The sequence below is a fragment of the Notothenia rossii genome (genome assembly GCF_949606895.1).
Source record: "Notothenia rossii genome assembly, chromosome: 12".
NCBI classification, from domain to species: domain Eukaryota; kingdom Metazoa; phylum Chordata; class Actinopteri; order Perciformes; family Nototheniidae; genus Notothenia; species Notothenia rossii.
The window spans coordinates 20,082,445-20,104,649 of record NC_136911.1 but is presented as its reverse complement, the minus strand read 5'-3'; the positions used below and the strand labels follow the sequence as shown (position 1 = coordinate 20,104,649).

At 42.7% G+C, this 22,205-nt stretch overlaps 2 protein-coding genes across 5 annotated transcripts; one reads left to right on the top strand and one right to left on the bottom strand.

Annotated features, from left to right (window-relative positions):
* Positions 1-6,847: 6,847 nt before the first annotated feature.
* armc1 (armadillo repeat containing 1) lies at positions 6,848-17,088 on the bottom strand. Of its 4 annotated transcripts, none has more exons than XM_079661329.1 (7): positions 16,714-17,088; positions 15,940-16,148; positions 13,528-13,619; positions 11,626-11,818; positions 10,282-10,398; positions 9,406-9,480; positions 6,848-8,902 (listed from the first exon to the last, which is right to left on the bottom strand). In XM_079661329.1, exons 2-7 carry the CDS (start codon positions 16,099-16,101, stop codon positions 8,711-8,713), a joined length of 831 nt encoding a protein of 276 aa, XP_079517455.1. In that variant the 5' UTR covers positions 16,102-16,148; positions 16,714-17,088; the 3' UTR covers positions 6,848-8,710. The 4 variants fall into 4 exon arrangements, with proteins under 4 accessions (XP_079517455.1, XP_079517454.1, XP_079517453.1 ...); XM_079661328.1 differs by having other exon boundaries at positions 15,940-16,151; positions 16,794-17,087; XM_079661327.1 differs by having other exon boundaries at positions 16,794-17,087.
* Positions 17,089-17,287: 199 nt separating this feature from the next.
* On the top strand, positions 17,288-21,601 carry mtfr1 (mitochondrial fission regulator 1). Its single transcript, XM_079661322.1, has 8 exons — positions 17,288-17,403; positions 18,148-18,256; positions 18,371-18,469; positions 19,039-19,169; positions 19,273-19,505; positions 19,659-19,917; positions 20,095-20,275; positions 20,422-21,601. Exons 2-8 carry the CDS (start codon positions 18,221-18,223, stop codon positions 20,467-20,469), a joined length of 987 nt encoding a protein of 328 aa, XP_079517448.1. The 5' UTR covers positions 17,288-17,403; positions 18,148-18,220; the 3' UTR covers positions 20,470-21,601.
* Positions 21,602-22,205: the final 604 nt, after the last annotated feature.

Below are 22,205 nucleotides of genomic sequence, written 5' to 3'. Positions count from 1 at the left end.
TGAAATGAGGTGAGACAAACTTCACCTGATCCACAATTAACGGCGTCATGCGGATGGGTGACACGGGGTCACGGCAGGGGAGGGAAGAGAAACCCACAATTCACTTTGTGGCAAATTATCACCCCTCCGAAAAAGGGCAACCATCAGAGGAGGGGAGGATTTTACCTGTCTTTAAAAAAACGAAGGCTTGTTAGAAAGATTTATAAGGAAGCATGAAATAGAGACAATTAACTGCGAAATAAAGAGTGGACGAGTGAGCGACAGAAAATGGGATTTGATTGCACGGGGGGAGGGGGGGGGGGGGAGGAGCAATAACAGGAGCACAAATGATTAAGTGGTGTTAGGGACTAAGAACACTTGTTTGCAAGGACAATCTCTGTGTGCTTTTGTTGTCTGCCGGCCGCCTTTATCTGTGTGTAATTCTCCGTCTGATTAAATGTGTTTAAAGAGATGAATTGGGATCGGAGGAGCCGTCCTGACATGATTATGAGGGATTCATCTGCAGCCATCTGCCACCGTTATGAAAGTGGAGGAGGGGGTGGGGGGGGGGGGGGGGGTAGAGAGAGAGAGAGAGATGGAGGGGAGGGAGGGAGGGAGGGAGGGAGGGAGGGGGAGACCTTCTGTTCAGCAGCCCTGCCACACAGACCCAGCTTTACACAGGCCTCTGGCCCACAGTTTAACAGAGAGGCTGGCTCTGCCCCCGCTGAAGGTGGGCCGGGGGTCCAGTTAAAAACAAGGAAGTGGGTCATAAAACTTGTGCACTTGGTATTATTTCACAGGAGTCAAAAGCCTATTAAAACATTGTCTTAACGACAGAGTGCTCTAAGTACAGAGTGTTTTCCTATCCTTCACAGGACAGTATAAGAACAGGTGTATGTAAACGTGTGAAATCATCCATGTGTTGTGTTCAAGCTATGACTACAAGTGAACTGTATGAACCATTGCTTTGTCATCAGCTTTAATCTAACTTTAAAAGTATCTTACTGCTTATATGTTCGTTTTTCTTTTAGTTGTTTCTTTTTCTTTCATTTTGTATTTCAGTTTAATTCTTGCCTTTCTTTTTCTTTTACTGTATGTACAAATATGAGCTTATATTCTCAACAAAGTGCATCTGCTTAATAAATTAAGCCAGTAAGTACTAAAAAAGAAAGAAAACTAGTTTTATATGTGGAGACGTGAAAGCTGCTCAGCTCCAGAGCATGCACGTGAAACTTAATCATCTTTTTAAAGAATATTTTCCAGGTGCCACTGGTATTATATTCCCACTTGGAACCACCTCCGGACTGCCTCACATTCACACACCAGTTGGAGGAGAGGGCACAGCAGATGGGCCGTTGCTCATCACAACGTCCACTTGTTCTAAAGGGGAAAGCGGGGGCCTCCGACAGCACGTCTTAAGTTGTGTAATAAGCTTTTAGTGTCACAAATGAAAATCACACGTTCATTTTTTTTTCTCAGGTTGTTTTTTTCCCTGTAGAAGATTTGTTCCCGCAGCTCCCAGAGGATGAGTGAATTGTATAACATAAACCGGCATCTTATAGAAGAGGGAAATTACTTTTGTTGATATTTAACATTATTGACGAGATTTATCCGTCTCTATAATCTGTCAGCTGTTGCCATGGCAGCTGGTGTGCAGTTTTTAAAACCATAGCCTGTGTTATTTGCCTCCACAGTGGAGTTTTTACACTGACATCTGTCGTGTTTTTACGATTGTTCCATGTGTGAAAAATCTCCCCCAGTTGTCCTGAGTTTTAACAAAGCACCTATTCCGTCCTCTCAGTATACGACTGAGCCATCACTTCATATTACAGGTCAGCGTTACGGTGCTTAATTATGTGCCGGCTGCTCGGGGCTCCTAATAACCTGTCATTGAGGGGAATTTGAATGTCACACCATATTGTTGGACCCTAATGGCAGCAGGCAGATCCACTGATGAGCCGTTTTGGGACAATTACAGTGGATATTCAAATCGCAGTCTAGGTGTGTGTGGGAGCTGCACTACACACACACACACACACACACTTGTTGTATCTTGACCCCTCAGCCCAAATCTCTTGACACATAAAGAAGATCTCCCCCCCCCCCCTCCTTTCCACGCCGCTGCTGGAACAGTTTAACTGTAGCCTGATCGCTTTTATTATCCTCCTAATCCAGATATCAGCGATTTCATCAAGCCGAGGAAGATATGCATATCATGAATTATTTTGACACTGGGACCTTTTAATTTTCGCCGGCAATATTTCATCCCACCAATCAGTGCCTGGAGTGGTTGTCGGACGTGGCGGTGTCAGAGGACGAGGGTTCACCCCCCCCCCTCCCCTCTCCCTCCCACGGCGGGTCCCAAATCATCCCGGGGACAATAATGAGCTACGGCCCACTATTATGAGCTGCCTGTGGTGAGTGTGCATCTCATCAGAGGCCCCCATGCTGCTGTGGAGGAGGAGCAGAGACACAATGCAGGACGCACACATCAGGGATTTCATATATGAAACAGGCAGGAGGGAGGGTGTCTTTAAAATGTATTCTGTTACAACTACAAGATACCTGTGAGAAAAGTAGTCTAACCTGAGTATCAGTTGAAATTGAATGTGATTTACTTTTGGAAAACATCAATTACAAGTTAATACAAGAACAAATATCAATAAGTGTATAAAGAAACCAACATATTTACTACCAAGCATGTGTCCTTCTGCTACTGATTAAAAAAACAAAAACGGTGCCTTTTATTATGTAAATTTCAGGCAGTTTTCAAGTACTTAATTGCAGATTGGATTTTACTGTAACTTCTACTTTTTAGAGGCAGGAATAACATTAATCAAACAGGTACTGCATTTGTGTTAAAGATGTTGAAGTTACTTGCATTTTAATAGCACATTATGTTATGGTGTGTTCAACTTTAACAATATTTTCAAGATGGAAATTATATAATGCATTACTATGTGGATTAAGATTTGACATATTTGTATTTTGTAAAGAAAGTGTCATATAATTAGTTACAATAAGCTATGAAAATGTTCAAATTAACTTAGTTAAATCATTTAAATCTTACTTATTATTCATAATGATCACATTTTCTAATGTGTAATAGACTAACGGGGCCCTTCAAACTTATAATGAATAGTTTTACTTTTGATTAACACTCTTAGGAACAAATTGCTTGCAGGACTTTCACTTGTAATGCATTTGTCCTTCGTACGTTAAAAATATTCTGGAAACTTTCTTCCATCACTGCAGATTGATATAGCTACATGCCAAATGATCATCTTACAAAATGTGAAGCACTTTTATTATAGAGTGTACTGCCACAGAAAATCACCTTGACCAGCTACAGCATTAAATACTGCTTACATGGACAGTGATAACTCTGCTGTATTATAACCAATATACCAGTCCGGAGACATTCTGCATTGTGAGTACTTATGAGTATAACTACATTTACTTCGGTTAAGGTACCCTAGAGCAGGGTTTTTTCCCAAGACCCCCCCCAAATGACTCCTATTGGAAGTTGCACCCCCCCACACATGCACAATACACAAGGTGGGGGGGCGCAACAGCGGTAATTAAAGTTTAAAAGTCTCAAAAATGCTACATCTACTGTCAAAAACTGGATGAATATGAAGTATTTTGTTAAAGGGAGGATGAAAGCGTAATTAGGAGCTCTATTGGAGTGACTGTGATGTTATTGGACTCAGGATTCATTTGGATTCCCGCTGTATGAAGAAATTAAAGGACGGACGCAAGTGGAAAACAATTCACAAAGGGATTAAACTGTTTATAACACATGCTCAAAGTAAGCCGGATTTTGCCGATGTGTTTATGTGGATTCAAAAGTTGTAAATATCTACAAAATGGAGGAGACCGATATGATCGGAGCAACTGTGACAAATAATCCAACTGAAACCGGCATGGACAATGACTATGTTTTAAAAATGTGCTTATCCAGACAAGCCCGGTTTGGAAACTTTACAGGCAGAAGAAAAATTTCTATTAAAGAAAGAATTATACATTTCTGTCTTTTTATGCCTTTAATAGCTACTAACTTGAATTTTTATTAAAATAATTAATTAATTTTTTTATATTTTATTGTAATGTAGAGACAAGGCTTTTAGTGACAATCATGTATTGCCTTACAATTATATGTAAAACAATTTTCTTTTTTAAATGTAAAAAAATTATAAAAGTCTAAATATTATATTTGGCCTCAAATCATCTGAGGCCTGGCGCCCCCTGCCCCCCCCCCCCTGCGATCTTTGGCGCCCCCCCAAGGGGGTTCGCCCCCCAGGTTGGGAACCACTGCCCTAGTGGACTAACGTCTTGTAACCTTTGTTTAAAGAGGACATTTGTGGTGCCTGCACATCCCATTAAACTTATTTGTGTGTGGTATTCTATTACTATAAAATGGTGTCAACAGTTCTGTCACAATGTTCAGACTCAGTAACCGCATCATTTAACATTTTTGTTCTTACACTCAGAGACTACATGAAGCCATGAGGATGGGTAATACTGCGCAGCACAGGGTGTCATGTCTGCCTGTGATATGTGGACTGTGTGAGTTAATCCTCTGATGTTTTTACTCCCTGCAGAGCGGGTATTACGTGAGCAAATTGGATGCTCAAACAGTCAGTCCGTGACCTTCCCTCATCCCGGATGTTGACCCCCGTATAAAGAGAGACATTACATCTCGTTACACAACAACACGGCTCCTGCGCCTCGCTCCGGATAAAGAAAAATGTCTCAATTAAATCTTCACTGGGGCCCCCCGCCGGAGAGTTATCGCTGCACTCACACATCCTCAAAAGTTATTTGACATAAATTGCCGGAGTCACATCATTTCCTGCCACACTCTGAGCGGGATTTACGGCTGATCCCATTGACGGGGAGCTAAACCTCCAATACAATTCCCCAAGAGCCCGGGGACGAGAGGAGCACCTATCTCCCCCACCCCCTCTAACGCAGATTAACCATGCAAATACACACAGGTGGGAGGATGATACCGCCAACACATTTATGCACATATATGCAACTGGGCTGATATGGCCATGAGGGGGGGGGGGGGGGGGGGGGGCTGTGCACAAGACAGGCTGATTGTGTTTTATCAGATGGGGGTGAAACATGGGGAAAAGCAAGGTGGTGTATCCAAAGAACTCAAGGAGGGAAAGTTATCTGTGGCTTTGATAAAAAAACGAGAGGTGAATTGAGTCATTTCACAAAGGCAGCACATGAAGCTTTGAGAAAAATCATTTCAAAGTGAAAATGTCCTTTTGCATTAGTGCTCAGGAATGCAGAGAAAGGTGCATTATCTCCTAAAAACAACCTTATGGCTGCATTAGCGCTCAGATATTACAGGAGGTGAGCGAGGCGTGTCAGTGTGTTAATGGTGATGAGGATTCTCGCTCAGTCTAAAGATGGAAATGCAGTTTCAGCGGTCATCTAATTACAAACAAGTGTTCAGAGTGTACACTGGACCCAGCACTTCATCACTTGTCAGGCTTACTGTCTCTCTCTAGTGGTGGGAAGGGAGAAGACTGAGCTCAGAGGGGCTCAGGGTGCCTGCAAATCACACCAAGATACTTGTTTGTCAGTGTCAATGGCCAATATGGACAAGAGGTTCCCTAAGTCAGAATCATCTAATAGTCCTTGACAACAGGGCACATCTATTGCTACAAAATAGACTTTGAGGGGAGATTATATTGTCAAAAATATGAGAAGGTTAACTCTCTTAAAAAAGATTAAAAGATTTCACTAGTGGTTTCTATGTACTGTAGTTCAAAAAGTTGTATTGAGCGGAAAATAGATGTTGAATACTTTTCTCAGAGGATTTTCCTTGTACAAATAAAGATTTAAAATGGCTTTAGGGATATAGATATTGGATAGTCAATATTTCCTAAACTCCTTTTAGACGGTTGCAGATGCCGATATACACACACACACTTTTTCAGCCAAAATGCAAAGTGCGTCAAGTGTCCCCTGTAGTGGAATAAAAATAATATTATGCCTACTGGCCCTTGTTTTTCAAAATGTACACATTGACTGAGAAAACTAAGAAAAGTACTTCAATTAAGGTTACATGTAAATCATGCCATACTGTATAACAGCGGTTCAACTCAGGGCCCTCTTAAGAATCTAAAACATGTCGTGGCCCACATTCAACCATCGACAATACGGAGACTAAATAAAGTTCTGATTGGTCAATTCAGAACATGTGACACGTTGTCAATCCAGTAGTACAGACCGCTGTCAAGGACTGTAATGACCGTTGCTAAGGAGGATCAAGAAAGAGAAAGGAAAAAAAAAAAATCTTAATAATGAAATGTTGGCGGCACAGGTTGGGAACCGCTGCTGTATAACATTTTACGCAACACATCGGGAAGTCACAGGAGAGGAAGTAATCATTTCTGCAGACACCGATGACATGCCGGTATCATGAATTAACATTGCCGTTAAACAGGCTCTGTAGCCAGACTCCATTCAGATATTACAGCGGCAGTGAAGCCTCCCTCCAGCTTGGCGTTTCATTGGAGGATCAGCAGCAGCAGCAGCATCAGCACCATCAGTGGCTCGGGGGGCCTCCAGCTGGGGCTGCTGCTGCCTACCTACCAGCAGCAGGGCTGGGGCGGGGGGGAGGTGGTGGGCGGCCACAGGATCGTCCTGGGGCCCCTCACTTACGCACCAGTAAAGAGAACTGGATTTCCCCTCTCCCTCGGCTACGAACGGTTGCTGCCTTCAGCGATTTGATTCGACGAAGCGAGCTCTGCACAACTGCAAACGCCGTGAAGATGATCACAAGAGAACACGATGACCGCCTCATATTCAGCAAAAAAAAAGAAAAAAAAAAGCACCAGACATGTTTGGATTTGAAGTTTATCATCGTTTGCATTAACAGTGTAAGGGATCTACAGTTTAAAGATCTGCATTCAGTATATTACATTTGATGACAGACGAGCGAGTCTGTACAGTTACACTTTGTTTTTGTCGACCTTACAGAGGTTCATCTAACAGCTGTGGGAAATGTACACTTTGAGCGACACATGAGAAGAGTTCTAAGAAACTACGTTCAAGTATTTCTTCGCAGTATGACACCAAATATTAAAAATTAAATCACGATACAATTTAGAGATTGATTCTGTGCAAAATGGACAAATAAAGAAGACATTGTAATACTGATGATAACCTTAACTAATACCTTTTATCCAAAAACATTATTTTAAAGACTGATCTATTTCTACATTTAACGCAAAAAATATTATTGCTTTTCCAGAGAGTAGTCGTGATTAATTCGGGTCAATCTGTGCCGACCCTCTATCTGTTTGACCTCGACCGACTGTGACGTCTATGCACCATCAGAACAATAAAAGTCGCCTGGTCAGCAGAGGAAATTATAATTATTAATGACACTCACACAAGTCGGAGGAGATCATGATTAAAACCTGGTGTGAATCATGGGGTCGTAAAGGCTAAAGGAAAGGAATAAACTCACTAAGCATTAGCTGTTCTGTGGCATCCAATCAAATTACAAAAACTGAACAATCCTTCACATGTAGGCTCCGAGACTTTAGGGAATCGGGCCCCATTTACAAAATGTACATAACCACACCGTTGTTCCAGTTTTCCATTACTGCACAGCGAGTCCTGTGTGTGTGTGTGTGTGTGTGTGTGTGTGTGTGTGTGTGTGTGTGTGTGTGTGTGTGTGAGCGTGCAGCGACATGATGTTTGCTGTAAGGACACTGCTGGCTAAACTGAAGATTAAACAGGTGGGGCGATGATACTGTAACAGTGTGAGTGGGAGTCCAGGGAAGGGTCCAATAAGCAGGCAGCTGACACGTTGGTATTTGACATGCTGAGGGGGGGAAACTACAGAAGACTATAAAGCTGATGTGAAAGCAGAGGTAGCCTAACGTGTGTGCAAAAACACAAAGCGCTGTCAATCAAATCACTGCTGCTGTGATTGGATCAGTCCAGAGGAGTTCAGGTAATGTAGTTAGTGGTGGTTTATCATTCAGTATGTAATGCATGAGAGCCGGTGTCTAGTTCACTATTTCTACTGAGGAGACGTCCCGCGCTAAGCTAAGAGCCGCCCCGCACAGCTGTTACATCTGACTCTCACATGATTTAAACGAACGATGGAAAAAATAATATTAAATATATATATATAGCTAAAGTTAAATGTCAAAAAGGCACACACAACAATCACAGATCTAGGCATCAGGCGAGGTTGGCACAAAAGACGAAAAAGCATGCTAAATAAAACTGTAGGGGAAAAGAAAAAAATGTATAGTCAAAAGGATAGGGAGTAGACACGATGAGGAAAAGCAACCAAAAACCATGCACACACAAAAAAAAACAAAACAAGAACTTCCAATTTCAAATGAATCAGCCAGAATGAAATATGTCCAGAATTTGGTTTGGTATGATTTTGTAGTCCTCTATGTCTGGTGGGATACACGAGCAGCTAGGTCTGCACATAAAAGCCAGTAGTGGTGAGATGTAGCTGGATATATACACAAGTTAAAGTTATTGCAGGTTCCACTCGGCAGTCCAGCACTTGTTGCACGCTCGTGGTGTGCTTAGCGAAGTGAGTGTGGGGGGGGGGGGGGGGGAGAGGGGGAGGGCTACGCTAGTGTTGGCTTAGTCCGAGGCTGAGAGACGCTAAGGCTGCAGCTGGATGGTACTTTAGAGGAGACACAGGAGCAGAGAGAGAGACAGGAAGTGGTCACCAGTAAAAGGAGCGGGTCAGGAAGTTGGCGGCCGTGTTGAGCCAGCCCATGCCGTCTGTGATGGAGCCGACGCGTGTCATCGCCTTGTCCTGCTCCTCGGACGGGCTCTCCTCCTCGGGCAGGTATTCTGGGATGTCTTCGTTCACCTCCACCGCCTCCTCCGAGTCCTCGCTGAACGCCAAGATCCTCTGCGGAAAGACAAAAAAAGAGAAATATGTGTTTTTAGTGTAATTTGTCCAGGAGGAACAGTGTTTTTTCGTCATCATCATCCTCACAGTCAGATTACATGTGTGAGCCTGGTCTGCCCCCTGCTGGCCACTTTATGTATGACTGTTCAAATGCAGCAACTCTTTCTTAATATTTAAAGAACAATTAACAAATGATTGAAAAACAAACACTTTGGAATCCCACCTGATTTATGAGTTTTAAATACAGCTTCACTACATTTACGTGTACACACTGCTGGGAAATGGTACGAGTGGGACTGGTGTGTTTTTTTGGCAAAAAGGGAGTAGCCTGGAGGCGGAGGCAGAGATGTGACTAGCTAATCATGTCAGTGTGAATGAGTCTCAGCCGCAGGCAAGGGCGGCCACACACAGATACACACAGCTTACACTACATCCAGGGAAATTAGTCCACAGCAATTTAAAGTAAACAATGCAGTTCTTTCTCTCTTATTATCTGCCCTTACCTCGGCTCCATTCTCCGTCCTCACCACCTGCTGAGCCGTCATCACTTTGGTGGAGTTGATTGCTGTGCCCAACGCCTGTGAGGAAAAGGAAACACTTATTTGTGATTCTTCTCTTTCTGTCTTTAGCTAAAACCATAATAATATAAATAATATCATGGTTTTATTAAATGTTGGTGGTCAATTCTGGTTTAAATAATCATTTATAGGTTGACAAGCAGCGTCAACACAGGTTGTAAATGTATGAGAAAGCTTATTTCTGCTTTTGTAATGAAGAAGACCAATATCAATGACTTTCCAGTTTCACATACCAATAAATAAGTTGATATCTAACTTTCTGCTCTAGAGCTAGGACTGAAGGGAGCAGGTTCTCCTACCTTTAATAACTCAAAAATCTGATTTACTTTATCAGCCAAGAGTAAAAAAGTAGGAGTATAGTATTAGAAGTACAATGTTCAAGGGAGTTGAATACAATTAAATATAGTTAAGAGTGATAAAAACACACATAATACATATGCTGCATTCGGACATATTGCAAAGTCCATAGCAAACAGCGTGTGTGTGTGTGTGTGTGTGTGTGTGTGTGTGTGTGTGTGTGTGTGTGTGTGTGTGTGTGTGTGTGTGTGTGTGCGCAACTGTGGGAGTGTGTATCCCAACTGGCAACAACGCAGCAATCAATAAATTACAGAGAAAAGTGGCAGCCCTTAGATGTTTGGAAGTGTTTCAAATGGTTATACGTCAGACACGGTACAAGAAACTGGACAGATGGCGTGTTTACCAACTGATTCTGACCAAAATACCAACTGATATTTATTTGTGGTCGGACACAGGCAGCAACATGGTGTAACCCAGAGTTCCTGGGGGATGTCCTGCACCTACCTCGGCTTTGAGGTCAGAGCGGATCCTGACTACACATCTCTTGACGGCCATCTGGAAGGTGAAGCTGATCACTCCTCGAATCTTCAGCAGCGCGTCCTCACAAAGGCTCCGTCGAGACTGACACAGGAAACAACTGGGTTATTAACATGTCATTGGTTAAGGGACGGGCATCACCATACAGTATAAGATGTAACCATGGCAAATGTAGTCGTAAAAAATACACAACAAAACATGATATTGCTACGTACAACTACTACAGGAATGCAGTCCAAATGACAGTGTGTGTGTGTGTGTGTGTGTGTGTGTGTGTGTGTGTGTGTGTGTGTGTGTGTGTGTGTGTGTCTGCTGCAGTGATAGTGCGGCCGCCCACCAGAGGCCGTCTGTCTCCTGTAATGTAATCTGGCTAGCTGCTAGCTTCCTGCAGAGCGGCGTTCAGGTTCAATCCCAGCCTCCTGCTGATCAATGGCTGACATTTACAACCTGACCCCTACACCCCCCAACCCGTGCCACATAGATATGGCTAAGCTGCACTGACAACACTCGTAATGACAGCGGCAAACACTACAGCACAAAGAGGGATGTCTTTGCATCAATAATGTTTGGTGTGTGTAGTTTCGAGGAGCAGATGAAGTCAGAGCATGGTGGCAAAGCACCTTGCAAAGCGCCACCAGACTCCTTTGACAGAAGCAGTCATTTAACCTCGCAGGACAAGATCAAGTACTTGATCTCTCAGTTGGTCTGGGTGTGTCAAACTGACTTCATAATGGCAGCGGTAAACCAGCAACTGCTGCGTTCTGTCTGCTAAAATGATTGTTTTTGTCTAAGCCGTCTGCTGGCTTTTAAAGAAAATATATGTTAGTTTCAAACGGCTTCAGTTCCATGTGTGAAAGGGGTGTCTGACAGCAAGGGCAAACAGTAAGGGGCTGTCACTACATCCTTATCATGGCCAAGAACATTAAAAGTGTTAGATAAAAAGTCAAAATCATATTTAATTTTGTGTTTTGAGCATTTTGTCCCTTTTTGGTAAATTAATTACACTAAAAATACAAGTGTACGAAGGTCAAGAGAGTCTCCAGCCATAAACTATATACAAAAGCATACATTGAGATTGAAATCTCTGTCATAATGGATTTAAATCTCAATAAGAGAGCATGAAAATGAATAAAAGAAAAGAGGTTAGATTATACACACGATAATAATAACATGATTCAATAATAACCCTGTAGTATACCGGTGTACTGTGACACTCCTAATACTACCTATGGATAACAACCCATTACTACCCTACTCTGAAAGAAGGAGTCTCTCCCTGTAAGTGCTGAATGCAGCCCGTGGGACACTCACTGAGTTGTCCAGTCCGTCGATGTGCAGCACCACCGTCTTGGCCCTCTTGTTGCTGGAGCCCAGGAAGAACTGGGCTTTCTTCTGGCAGGACGCAGCGGCCGCCTCCGCCTGCTCCGCCTCCTCTTTACCCGCCAGCTGCAGGATCTCATAGATCTCAGAGGCCAGCAGCTTGGTCTCCCCGGGCGACGTACTCCTTCAGGGAGAGAGGGAGAAGATCATAGAAGAAACATTACTGAATTTGTCAACTGTGGTTTACGTTTGTAGGAACATATGTGATCGTATGTTGTTCTTAGTGGGTGGATTTCCATGAAGGAGCCACTCGAGGTCAGTTGGGGCTGCTGATGTTTTGAGAGGGATCCTGAGATAAACCTGCAGGCTTCATATGTCAAGTCATCAGTCCTTCTATAGTAACCACACACGACACCATCTGTCTGGAGCTGCTGCCCTCTGGGAGTGTTGGGTACCCCCCCCCCCCCCCCCCCCAACAACACATCCTGCTCCAAATCCATAGAGGCCACCCTCTTTGATATTTCACTCTATTCTTTACTTCCATGCATTTAATAAGAGGCTGCTTGAGCTTCCGATCTTGAGTGTAAAGTAAATAAAAACACCCGTTTGGTGCTACTATGCTGGACCCCCCCCCCTCCTCTGCCATGTGTTGCCACTCCGTCCGGCTATGATCGACCTCCACCCAAAGTCAGCCTGACTGAAGCTGTTCCTGCAGGGCGGCTTCTGATGCCTGACGAGCTAACGTGATGCGCTCATTCCAGGGTGAGAAAGAGAGCTCTGCCGCAGGAGGAGGACGAGGAGGGGGCGGGGTGTAATCATACAGGCTATAGCCGGCCACTTAAACATTAGGTCTATTCCTATCAGGGTGCTGACGATGACCTGCAGTCGCTTAGTGTTCTCTGGTGAGAGAAGCTATCTGGAGCAAAACACCTCCTCAACACAGACCGGCCAAAACACTGAGGCTGCGTTCACACTGCAAGCCTCAATTCTGATGTATTGCTCAGATATGAAGTGGCTAGTATCAGGTTCCAGTGTGAGCTTCTTACGGTCCTGAACTGACCCGAAAAAAAATAAGAAAGCCACAAGCAGGTACTAGGGATCCAAGTTTTTAATAATGGCTTTGTGTGTAGGAATAGCTGCTACAGCTTTGGAGGTTAGTGTGGATGCCGGGTCAAAGCCAGGAGTGGTGGGATTACGCCCCTCGGAAAGACGCAAAATTGTGACGAATGTCGATCAGAAGACATGTTAACGATCAGAGCTGGATATGATTTAGTACAACATAAGAAAAGGTGGCCCAAATCAGAATAGATCACACTTTATGATTTGAGCGGTTCATACTCAATCACATGTGCAATAAATAAGAAATTCCAAGTTTTACCCGCAGTATAAACGTAGTAGCCTTAATGGTTGATCAGACTGTGTTTTATATATAAACACATATTATGTAGAAAGCCTACAAATGATAGAAAACTAAGAAATATGCTTGCACAAAATGAGCCACCTCTGCATCTAACCCGCTAACTCCATCACAAAACAAGTGCAAATATAAGCTAAAAACATGCAAGTGGACTCAACATGAAATGTAGATGTGGCAAGACACATTCAAATCTATAAAGCTGCAGAAACAGCAGTTTAACTGTTTAGCACCCGACTCTAATTCATCTTTAATCACATTCATCCTGACATGGCGAAGGAAAGGACATCATTCTAACGAGAAAATCTGCAGACTGGCACACGTTGTCTGTGCAAAACAAAGAAAAACTAGGGTGTGTGTGTGTGTGTGTGTGTGTGTGTGTGTGTGTGTGTGTGTGTGTGTGTGTGTGTGTGTGTGTGTGTGTGTGTGTGTGTGTGTGTGTGTGTGTGTGTGTATGTGTGTGTGTGACAGGGACTTGCTTCTGCATGACATTCTGCAGGCTCAGCATCATGCCCAGCTCGCCCTTCATCTTCTCCCTGTTGGCTCGACATTCTGCCAGGTAGCGCACGGCCTGCAAGGACAAGGGCAGCGGTTATCAATCTGCCGCTGAAAGCTGACAGACCCGTTGTGATATCACGAGAGAGAGGACACTTTAAAATGGGTGAGCGTTAGGGATCTACCGATATGGCTTTTTCAAGGCCGATACCGATTATTAGTAATCAAGGAGACCGATGACCGGTATTTGGAACCGATAATACATTTGTAATAAAATCAGAAAATCTTGGTGTCAAAATGTAGAATAACAGAACTTCTATGAAATGCCTTTTTATGTCTAATGAACTTTTCAACATCTTAAAACTGGTTTCCTCTCTGTGACCCTGAGTAAAGTAAATGAAGTAAAAAAACTTTAAAAAAAACTACTAAAACTTGTTCTGAACTTCTGATATTTGAGTCTCACTCATTTAGTAGTCCCAATTCAGCAGCACCAGATTGTGGTGCAGAAAGCAGAGTTGCTGCGAGGCTCCACTAGCAGCCGTCACAGTCCCAGTCGTCGCAGCGCGTCACGGTTTCTCCGCTGCGAGACGTCAAATATTGCATAACCATGATAAACACGCGGTGTGTTTACACTTCACGGGTTACCGCCAAGGAGCAACCGTTACATAAAGCCTTTAAAATGAGTGCTGGCAATACAAGTCAGGGAGTAAGACTGTTAAACTCCTGAGCTCTGTGAAGTGTCACCATGTACATACTGTACGTTCATAATACACTGTTCAATTATACATCTGTTTGTAGTCTTGATATCTATATATGTTTATATTATTACACTATTTTTTCTACTCTGCATTTTTCATTCTGTATAATATAATTATATTTTATATATACATATTTTTCTTATTTATGCAACTTAAATTGACCCATTTTGACTATTGCATTATTTTATGTCTTCATGTTTATCGTATGTTGCATTGTTGGAGCGCGAGACTTAAAGTGGACCTATCATGCTATATTGGAAACATATATTTTAGGGGCATATCTATATAAAACATGTCTGTTAGGTTTTTTTTCAAAGTACCAAACAGATCATGCATTTTAGTCATGCCTCATTTGGCTCTATTCCAGCCGTCTTCACAAGGGCCGATTCTGTGGCAAATGAGCTGCAGCTGACAACCCCCCCCCTGTAAAGGAGGGGGGCGAGGCATGACCGTCATGTTACCATGCTGTTACCATGCTGCTGTTACCATGCTGCTGTTACCATGCTGCTGTTACCATGCTGCTGTTACCATGCTGTTACCATGCTGCTGTTACCATGCTGTTACCATGCTGCTGTTACCATGCTGTTACCATGCTGCTGTTACCATGCCACGCAACCTCTCATTCCCCTGATAGGCGGAGAGTTGCCCATATAGGCGGAGCACCCCGTTTCTGACGTCAGAACAATTTCAAATCTGGATCAGATCCGTTGCAGCCCCGTTTTTAGAGATTTGGGTATGGAGGGAAAGAGAGGGGGTTGTGTTTTCTGACACTTGGTGAGTTCCCTGACGCACCGGGGACACATATTCGTGTATAAAAAGACATACAAAAAAGTGCATTTAGCATGATATGGCCCCTTTAAGCCAAAACTACGCTGCAGCTGTTGGGCTTATGACAAATAAAGCCTTTGAATGTACTGCTAAAAGGTGATAGAGTTGGCAGTGGAAAGATGTCGCTATATCAAGACATGGCATCACGTTTACACCCCAAAACAGACAGCAGGTGTCACCACAGTATAGTGTTTTAAATGTAGCCGTTTAAAGAGACCATATGTAAGCATGTGACTGGAACACAATGGTGTCAGGAATGGCCCTCAGACTGTCACTGAAACCGGCTCTGACTGCTGTGAAGCAGGAAGTGAGGTTGGGGGGGGGGGCAACATATGACAAGTATAGAAAACACTGATATCACAGAGCAGCAGAAGAGCAGTGTTGGAAGGAGTACTTTGAATCTTTCCTTAATAAAAGAACAAATACTACAGTCTCAATATACTATATACTATATGTGTAAAGTCTTGAATTCAACATGTTACTTAAGTAAAAGCAGCTAAAAGTCAGCTAAATGTACTTAATGCATTCAAAGTAAAAGCGCTCATTGTTCAGATAGGCTCTTTTCACAGTATTGCAATAATATAGAATATTAATTTTTTATGTAGTAGTTTGTAAATGAGGAAGACATTTTAGGCACCTAAAACACTGCGTTATTTCATGGTACAGCCCGTAACATATCATATCACATTGTTGTTACATTCCACCACACAACTGATTAATCAACCAAGACTCATTGAATCAAACGACTGCTGAAGATAGTTCAGCTAGAACATTGCAAATGCACCATGTGTATAAATGGATGCTGCTTACCAATAGTGCCGAGTAGACGACTTGTGGGTTGGGGTGGTCCAGGAACAGGATCAGGCCCGGCAGACAGCCTTGGTCTTCTACGATGGCTCTTCGGTTCAGGGGGTCCGCAGCCAGGTCTCGCAGCTGGTTCACCACGGTCAGGGCGTCCAGCTCCGCACTCATGGTGCCTCTTATCCAGATGCCATGCACATCAAACCAGCCGCTTCACTCTGCTGGAGAAAAAGAAACATGTGATCAACCAGGGAGCTTACATTAAACACATTAGAACTGCAGCCAAAGATTGTTTACACATCGGTTACACATGTAGGTAATTTTATTAAATGCATAACATGTCCAAAAATAACTATCACAACATTCATTTATTATCAAAATTGTAGAAAAATCCACAATCTGCTGCAAAATTGTTATTGTTACTGCTGTTGTTTTTTTATTTGGTGCAAAAATAATAATACAACTTGCAAAATCAAGTGTGTTTGGCAGACACTATGAAACTTTAACAACCATCCCATTACCTTAGACCACATTTGAATGATGTGTTTGAGTTTCGGGTTCTTTTATAAACAATAGCCTCTGAAATGTAGTCCTACACAATCTGACTGATAAGTGACTCTTGATAAGTGACTGATAGGACTGTGGTTTTCACAGTAAAGTATACATAGCTTAGCATGACATTTCATAACCTGAGTTACTTCTTACACAATCAATATATTTCAGAAAGCTATAATACAAATATTCGTGTTTACCAAAGACACTTACTACGACCCCCAACCTCACCTCAAAACACGCCCTGTGGTACAGAGGCGAGTCGGCAGCTAAGCTAAGCTAGCTAACGTTACTTGACAATGATAGCATACCTTTTTGGTCAGTTTTCAGTAAAACCATGTGACAACCCCAGCTGACTTCAGTTACAACAGATGCTAACACGACGTTACAAAATCTTCCGGCACCACCCTTAAACAACAAATGTCACAAACAAATTTCACAAACGCTAGGCCTGCGTCCCTTTCTTTTCTATGCTTCTTTAGCTAGCAGCTGTGCACAGTGTTTAGGTTTTGTGGCACGTCAATGGGTACAGCTGTTTTGTGAATACGGACGTCCCAATTTTCCGTAAAGCTCCAAGCCCTTTAAACAGGATACATCACCGCCGGGGAATGAAGGGAAGTATAACGAGCACACACAAAGTTCCTGTCAAATGATACGGTATACTTTGATTGACTGATATTACACCCAATCATCAGTTAGTGTTCTTTTCTTAGTCAAAGTTGGTTGGTGCTGGCGCCTGTCAATCAATGTGAACAACCAATCGTAGCATCCCGTGGCCACAACCTACCCATTGTAATCCGTATAATCCAATTGGCTCAAAAATGTACTCCTTGAGTCTTCCCACATTAGCCCCCTCCTGCAGATGTCCGTCGGTTGACAAGGTGGAAAAATTTAGACAGTTGTTTGCCAGCTACAGCTTCGGTAAGTTTGTTTCAAAGTCACACACAAAACCGATCTTTGATTATATTGTAACGTTTACATATGCATCTGCCTCCCCGGCGTTTAATGTGATTAGACTTGTGGGTGTCTTTGGAATGTCGTAATAAATGTGTTTGTAAAGTTGGCTGGAGTTAGCTAGCCGGAGCTATGCTTGTTAGCATCGTTTAGCCGCTAAAGTCAAGATTATCCTGTTTAATCGTGCTCAACTAACATCTAATCCTGTCACATGCACGCTATCAGCAAACATCTGCCACACAACTGCGACCGACTCACGTTACCACTTTATTGGCTTAACTTTTTTAACCCTTAAAAACAACAAACAGCGGTAAAAGTGAAACTAGCTTCAAAACGCTATCATGCTAGCATCCCTGCCTGTGCTGCAATTGTTAATGTTAAAGCTTTTCCTACAGTGTTTTGCATCTTGTCCTGTTGCTAAAATAAACAATTAAAAGGCTTGAACTGTTTTAAAGTTATTCCTGTAAAGATGTTACTTACTTAACTTTGATTTTGACAGCTGTTAAACATGTTAAACACTTGGGGAAACTGATAAGGATTGAGATTCTATAATATAATAATTATTGGCAGCGATGATCATTTTGGAAAGAGTATTTTATTGCAGACAAATAAAGAATATGTCAGTGTTTTGGGGCATCTTATCACTATTGCACTGTCCTCTCCTTGACTCAACATGATTCAAATTAAACACTTTCTTTGTGTTTCCTCTAGGTGACAATTTGGTGATGATGCCTTTGGTTTTAGGACATGTGTCTGAATGCACTTGTAGTACACATCAACAGAAATGAATAAAGACAATCCACGGATAGAAATGGACCTGGTACGTGACAACCTTTTTTTAATGTCTGCTAAATACTTAGAAGCCCTTAGTTTCAATGTTTAAATGTATTATTTCCATCTCTCTAAATGATGTGTTTCATGTTTTGTTTTGCAGGCTTTTGGATCAGACAAGACCTACGGGTCCTCTAGAAGTATTGTGAGGAGAATAGCTTCTAGTCTTCCTTTTAAACCCTGCCCCAGGGTTCATTTTCAGGTAAGGGCGTTTACATAATCATCAAATTCATTATATGTGTGTCAAAGTGAATTCGTCTCCAAATCTCTTCCTCTGTCTTTCTGCCTGTCGCTCCTCACTGTCGGAGTCATGTGACGATAAATCACAGCCCTCTTCCAGCTTTTGCTTACCTCAGAACTGTTTCCATGTGTCACCCGTAAAACGAGCCATGTGACCAGAGATATGTTTTTTCACCAAACAATTTAAAGGTCACCATTTTTAGATATTTCTATAAAGAGGTGTATCTGAAATGCTTTGCCTTTTCCTTTTCTGTCTCTTTCAACACATTGCTTTCTCTTTTTTCTTCTGTCCTTCTGTCTCCAGCTCCCCTCCCTAGATTTGTGGAATGCAGTGTGTCTGCTTTAGGTCAGTGTGTTCAGCAACCTTCCAAAACCTCCAGCTGATTACTGAGTACCTGAACCTTTCATTAGCATCGTACAGACCCCCCACACACCTCCTCTCTCTGAACTAGCCCCGTTTCCTTTCACACACTTACTTGTATTAGTTGTTGAAATGCAGTGTTTTTTGATCATCGCTTTTCTCTGTGACAGCTTTACCCGTACAATGAGGACGCTGGTGTCCTGATTGGCGGCAGCAGGCCGAGTGGTTTGGCCTCTCTGGCTGATGTCGGCTGGCTCGACAGGGACGAAGAGGATGAGGACGAATTCATCGGCAGACCCAGGTGGGAGATACTCCTCTGTCTGCTAACAGCGACAGAGAGAGTGTTTCACTTGAACTGTTTCTGTGAGTTTGGTCTAAAACATTTGAATGCCTTTTTGAAACAGGTCAGCGGTCCCAGCAGGACTCGTGTTTCGAGCCCGCGAGACTCATCCTCAGAGGTCATTATGCCGCCAGATGTCACTACCCACTTTGCATCAGGGGACCCCGGACCCTCAGGGGCAGACAAACAACAACGATGAGGCCAATCAGAAGATCAGCGCTCTGGAGACAGAACTCGCCAAACTCCGAGCTCAGATAGCACAAATCGTTTTATTTCAGGAAAAGAGCACACAGCCAGGTATTTCCTTTCACTGATCTCTTATCTCTCTTATCTCTCTGCTTTGTTCTCCCTGTCTGCTCCATTGCAGTAACATACAATGTCCTCTAGATGGCAGCAGACTTTTAAATGTCCCACAGCTTTGAGTCTTCTCTTTCCTTTGTTTCACCTCAGCTGCTACCACAGGGATACCTCCCCCTCCACCCTGTGGCACCCTGCCTCCCCCTCCTCCTCCACCGCCCCCTCCCCCACCGCCGCTGCCGCCCCCACCTTCAAACCTCCAGCGGACATTTTCTGCCATTGATTTGATAAAGCAGCGCAGGGGGATGAAGACAGAGGGTCACACAGATTTGGACTCGAGGCCAGCAGAAGTCCCCAGCATGCTCGACGTCCTGAAAGACATCGGCAAAGTCAAGTTACGATCGGTCAAAAGGTACGAGGGAATACATAACAGATTTAGAAAATGATCAAATGTAAAGATGAAGGTTTTTTTGAAGAGCATGCAAGCTAACAGTAGGTGGTCAAAACAACACTTACTTGCTACTGTAATGAAAAACCTCACAATTAATTAAATGAGTATCTTTTTTTTGCCTAACTGTGTTTTCCACAGTCGCCCAGGGGAAGGTGATGCCAAAATGAAGTCCAGTGAGCCTTTAGATGCCGCTTCTCTCATCGCCGAAGCCTTGAAACGCAAGTTTGCTCACCGGTATCGAAACGACAGTGAGTCAGGAGACAAGGAGGATTTCAAGCTTCCCATTCCAGATGTGAAACCCCGAACGGAAGCTCCTCTGGTAAGAGAAGTTAAATCGCTGTCATCTCAAGCTACCTCAAAATCAGCCTTTTATTAATCCTGAGCAAAACAACTCTTACTGAAACATGTTTGGATAAGTAACGCTTTTCTTAAGATGTACTTTATTCTGTCTTTCTCTTCCCACAGTTTGGACAGCACATGTTGAAATCGACTGGAAAAAAGAAGTTGATCTGAGCTGGAGCTGCAGACACTTTAAAGTGCCTTACCAACCTTTTTAAATAAGGGCAGTTTCTGTGGAAGAGCAAAGGATTCTGAGTACCAGTCATCTCGCAGCGTTGTGTCCGATAGTCACCCTGACCGTCTGATTTTGCACTTTTTATAACTTATATTATTAGCTTTTTGTTTTAAGAACATGATTTACTTTAACTGAATGTCTTATTGTTTAGTGTTCAAAATATATCAGCCCGAGTGATCGTGGCAGCAACACTACAGAATAATATTAAAAACACTTTAAGTGCACGTATCACAGTTGGTCATGTTTGCATTCCCCTTTCTACGAAGGGGTTTGTAAAGCTGAGTTCTTCAACAGGAGAAATTGAGCACTTTCTTACTCGTGGAATTTTGTGCTGTATACATGTAACATAGACTAATTTATGATTGGGATCCTTTTATTTATGTTGTAGTTCAAGTAGATAACACAAGTTATTATGTGGTTGATTTTTTTTTCCGGTATTAATTCCTGTTGACTTTTAAAAAAGAGTTTGTACTTTATCTGTGAGTTATGTACGTTGTCTGTTGAAATGATCTCTTTAGTGCGATCTGTGATTAAGAACCAAATACATTCCAGCGATCTGAGAGATTCTGCCTTTCTCTGCCAAATATCTTTCTATGTACTCTATGTTGTGTACAGACGATGCTTAAACAGTGAGGGAAACAGATACTGTGAAATGTCTAGGTCATCAACAGAAAAGATGAAGTAAGCCTTTTATCAAAAAACATGCTTCGGTTCATCTCGGTAAGAAACACTATTTTTACATGTTTTAGTCATGGGTCCTAAGATACCCACTGTTCATGTATCATTCCAATGGTGCCAGTAATCATCACATTTCCATGCCTGTTAAGATGCAGATTCTTCAGGGTCGTGTGAGGTTTTTAGTATTTTGTTCAAATTGACTGACTGCTTTGTTTCCGTTCAGTCGATCATGTAAGAGTAGTTGCTGCTTTAAGTCGACTCTACTAGTATTACCTTTTAATAAGGGAAGGTGGACTGGCTGTGTCAGTGGTAGGATTTTGTCGAAGAGTTGTCTTCCATACAAATTGTTTAATTGTCAAACCTCTAAATAATAAAGTTTATTTTCTGTCCTAACTTTCTCTGGTGTTCATTGCTGAGTTTTAACCTCTTGAAAGTCAAATGCCTTCGGTTTAAATTGTAAGGTTCAAAGAATAAATGCAACCCAACTTGAAGACACGAGTGTATCAGAGAGAACATCCCCCGGAGGGACACGGGGATTTTAGCCTTCACAGACCATTTACATACACAAATAAAATAACACTACAGGAGAAGGAACTCAAAAAGCATAATATACCCTGCTAAAGGTGGGGTAGGTAATTTGAGAAACCGGCTTGAGTGCGCTAGAATTTGAAGATACACAACCGGAAAAAATCTGCCACTTCCTTACAAAGCCCCTCCTCCAACACACACGAACGCGCACATGACCAATGAGGGCACGAGATAAGTTTGTGCCCAGATGGAAGGCTGACAGGCAGGTAGGCCATCCAATCATTTTAGCCGGGGCGGCTCAGATGATTGGTCGTGCTTTTTACAGCGCTACGGCTTCCACAGATGACTTTTTTTTAATGGATTTTTTGTCAAAGCACGTCAGATATTCATTGCTATCGGGATGTTAAGAGCATTCCATGGAATATAACAAAAAGTGTTTCGAGCCGGTTTCTCAAAACGTACCTACTCC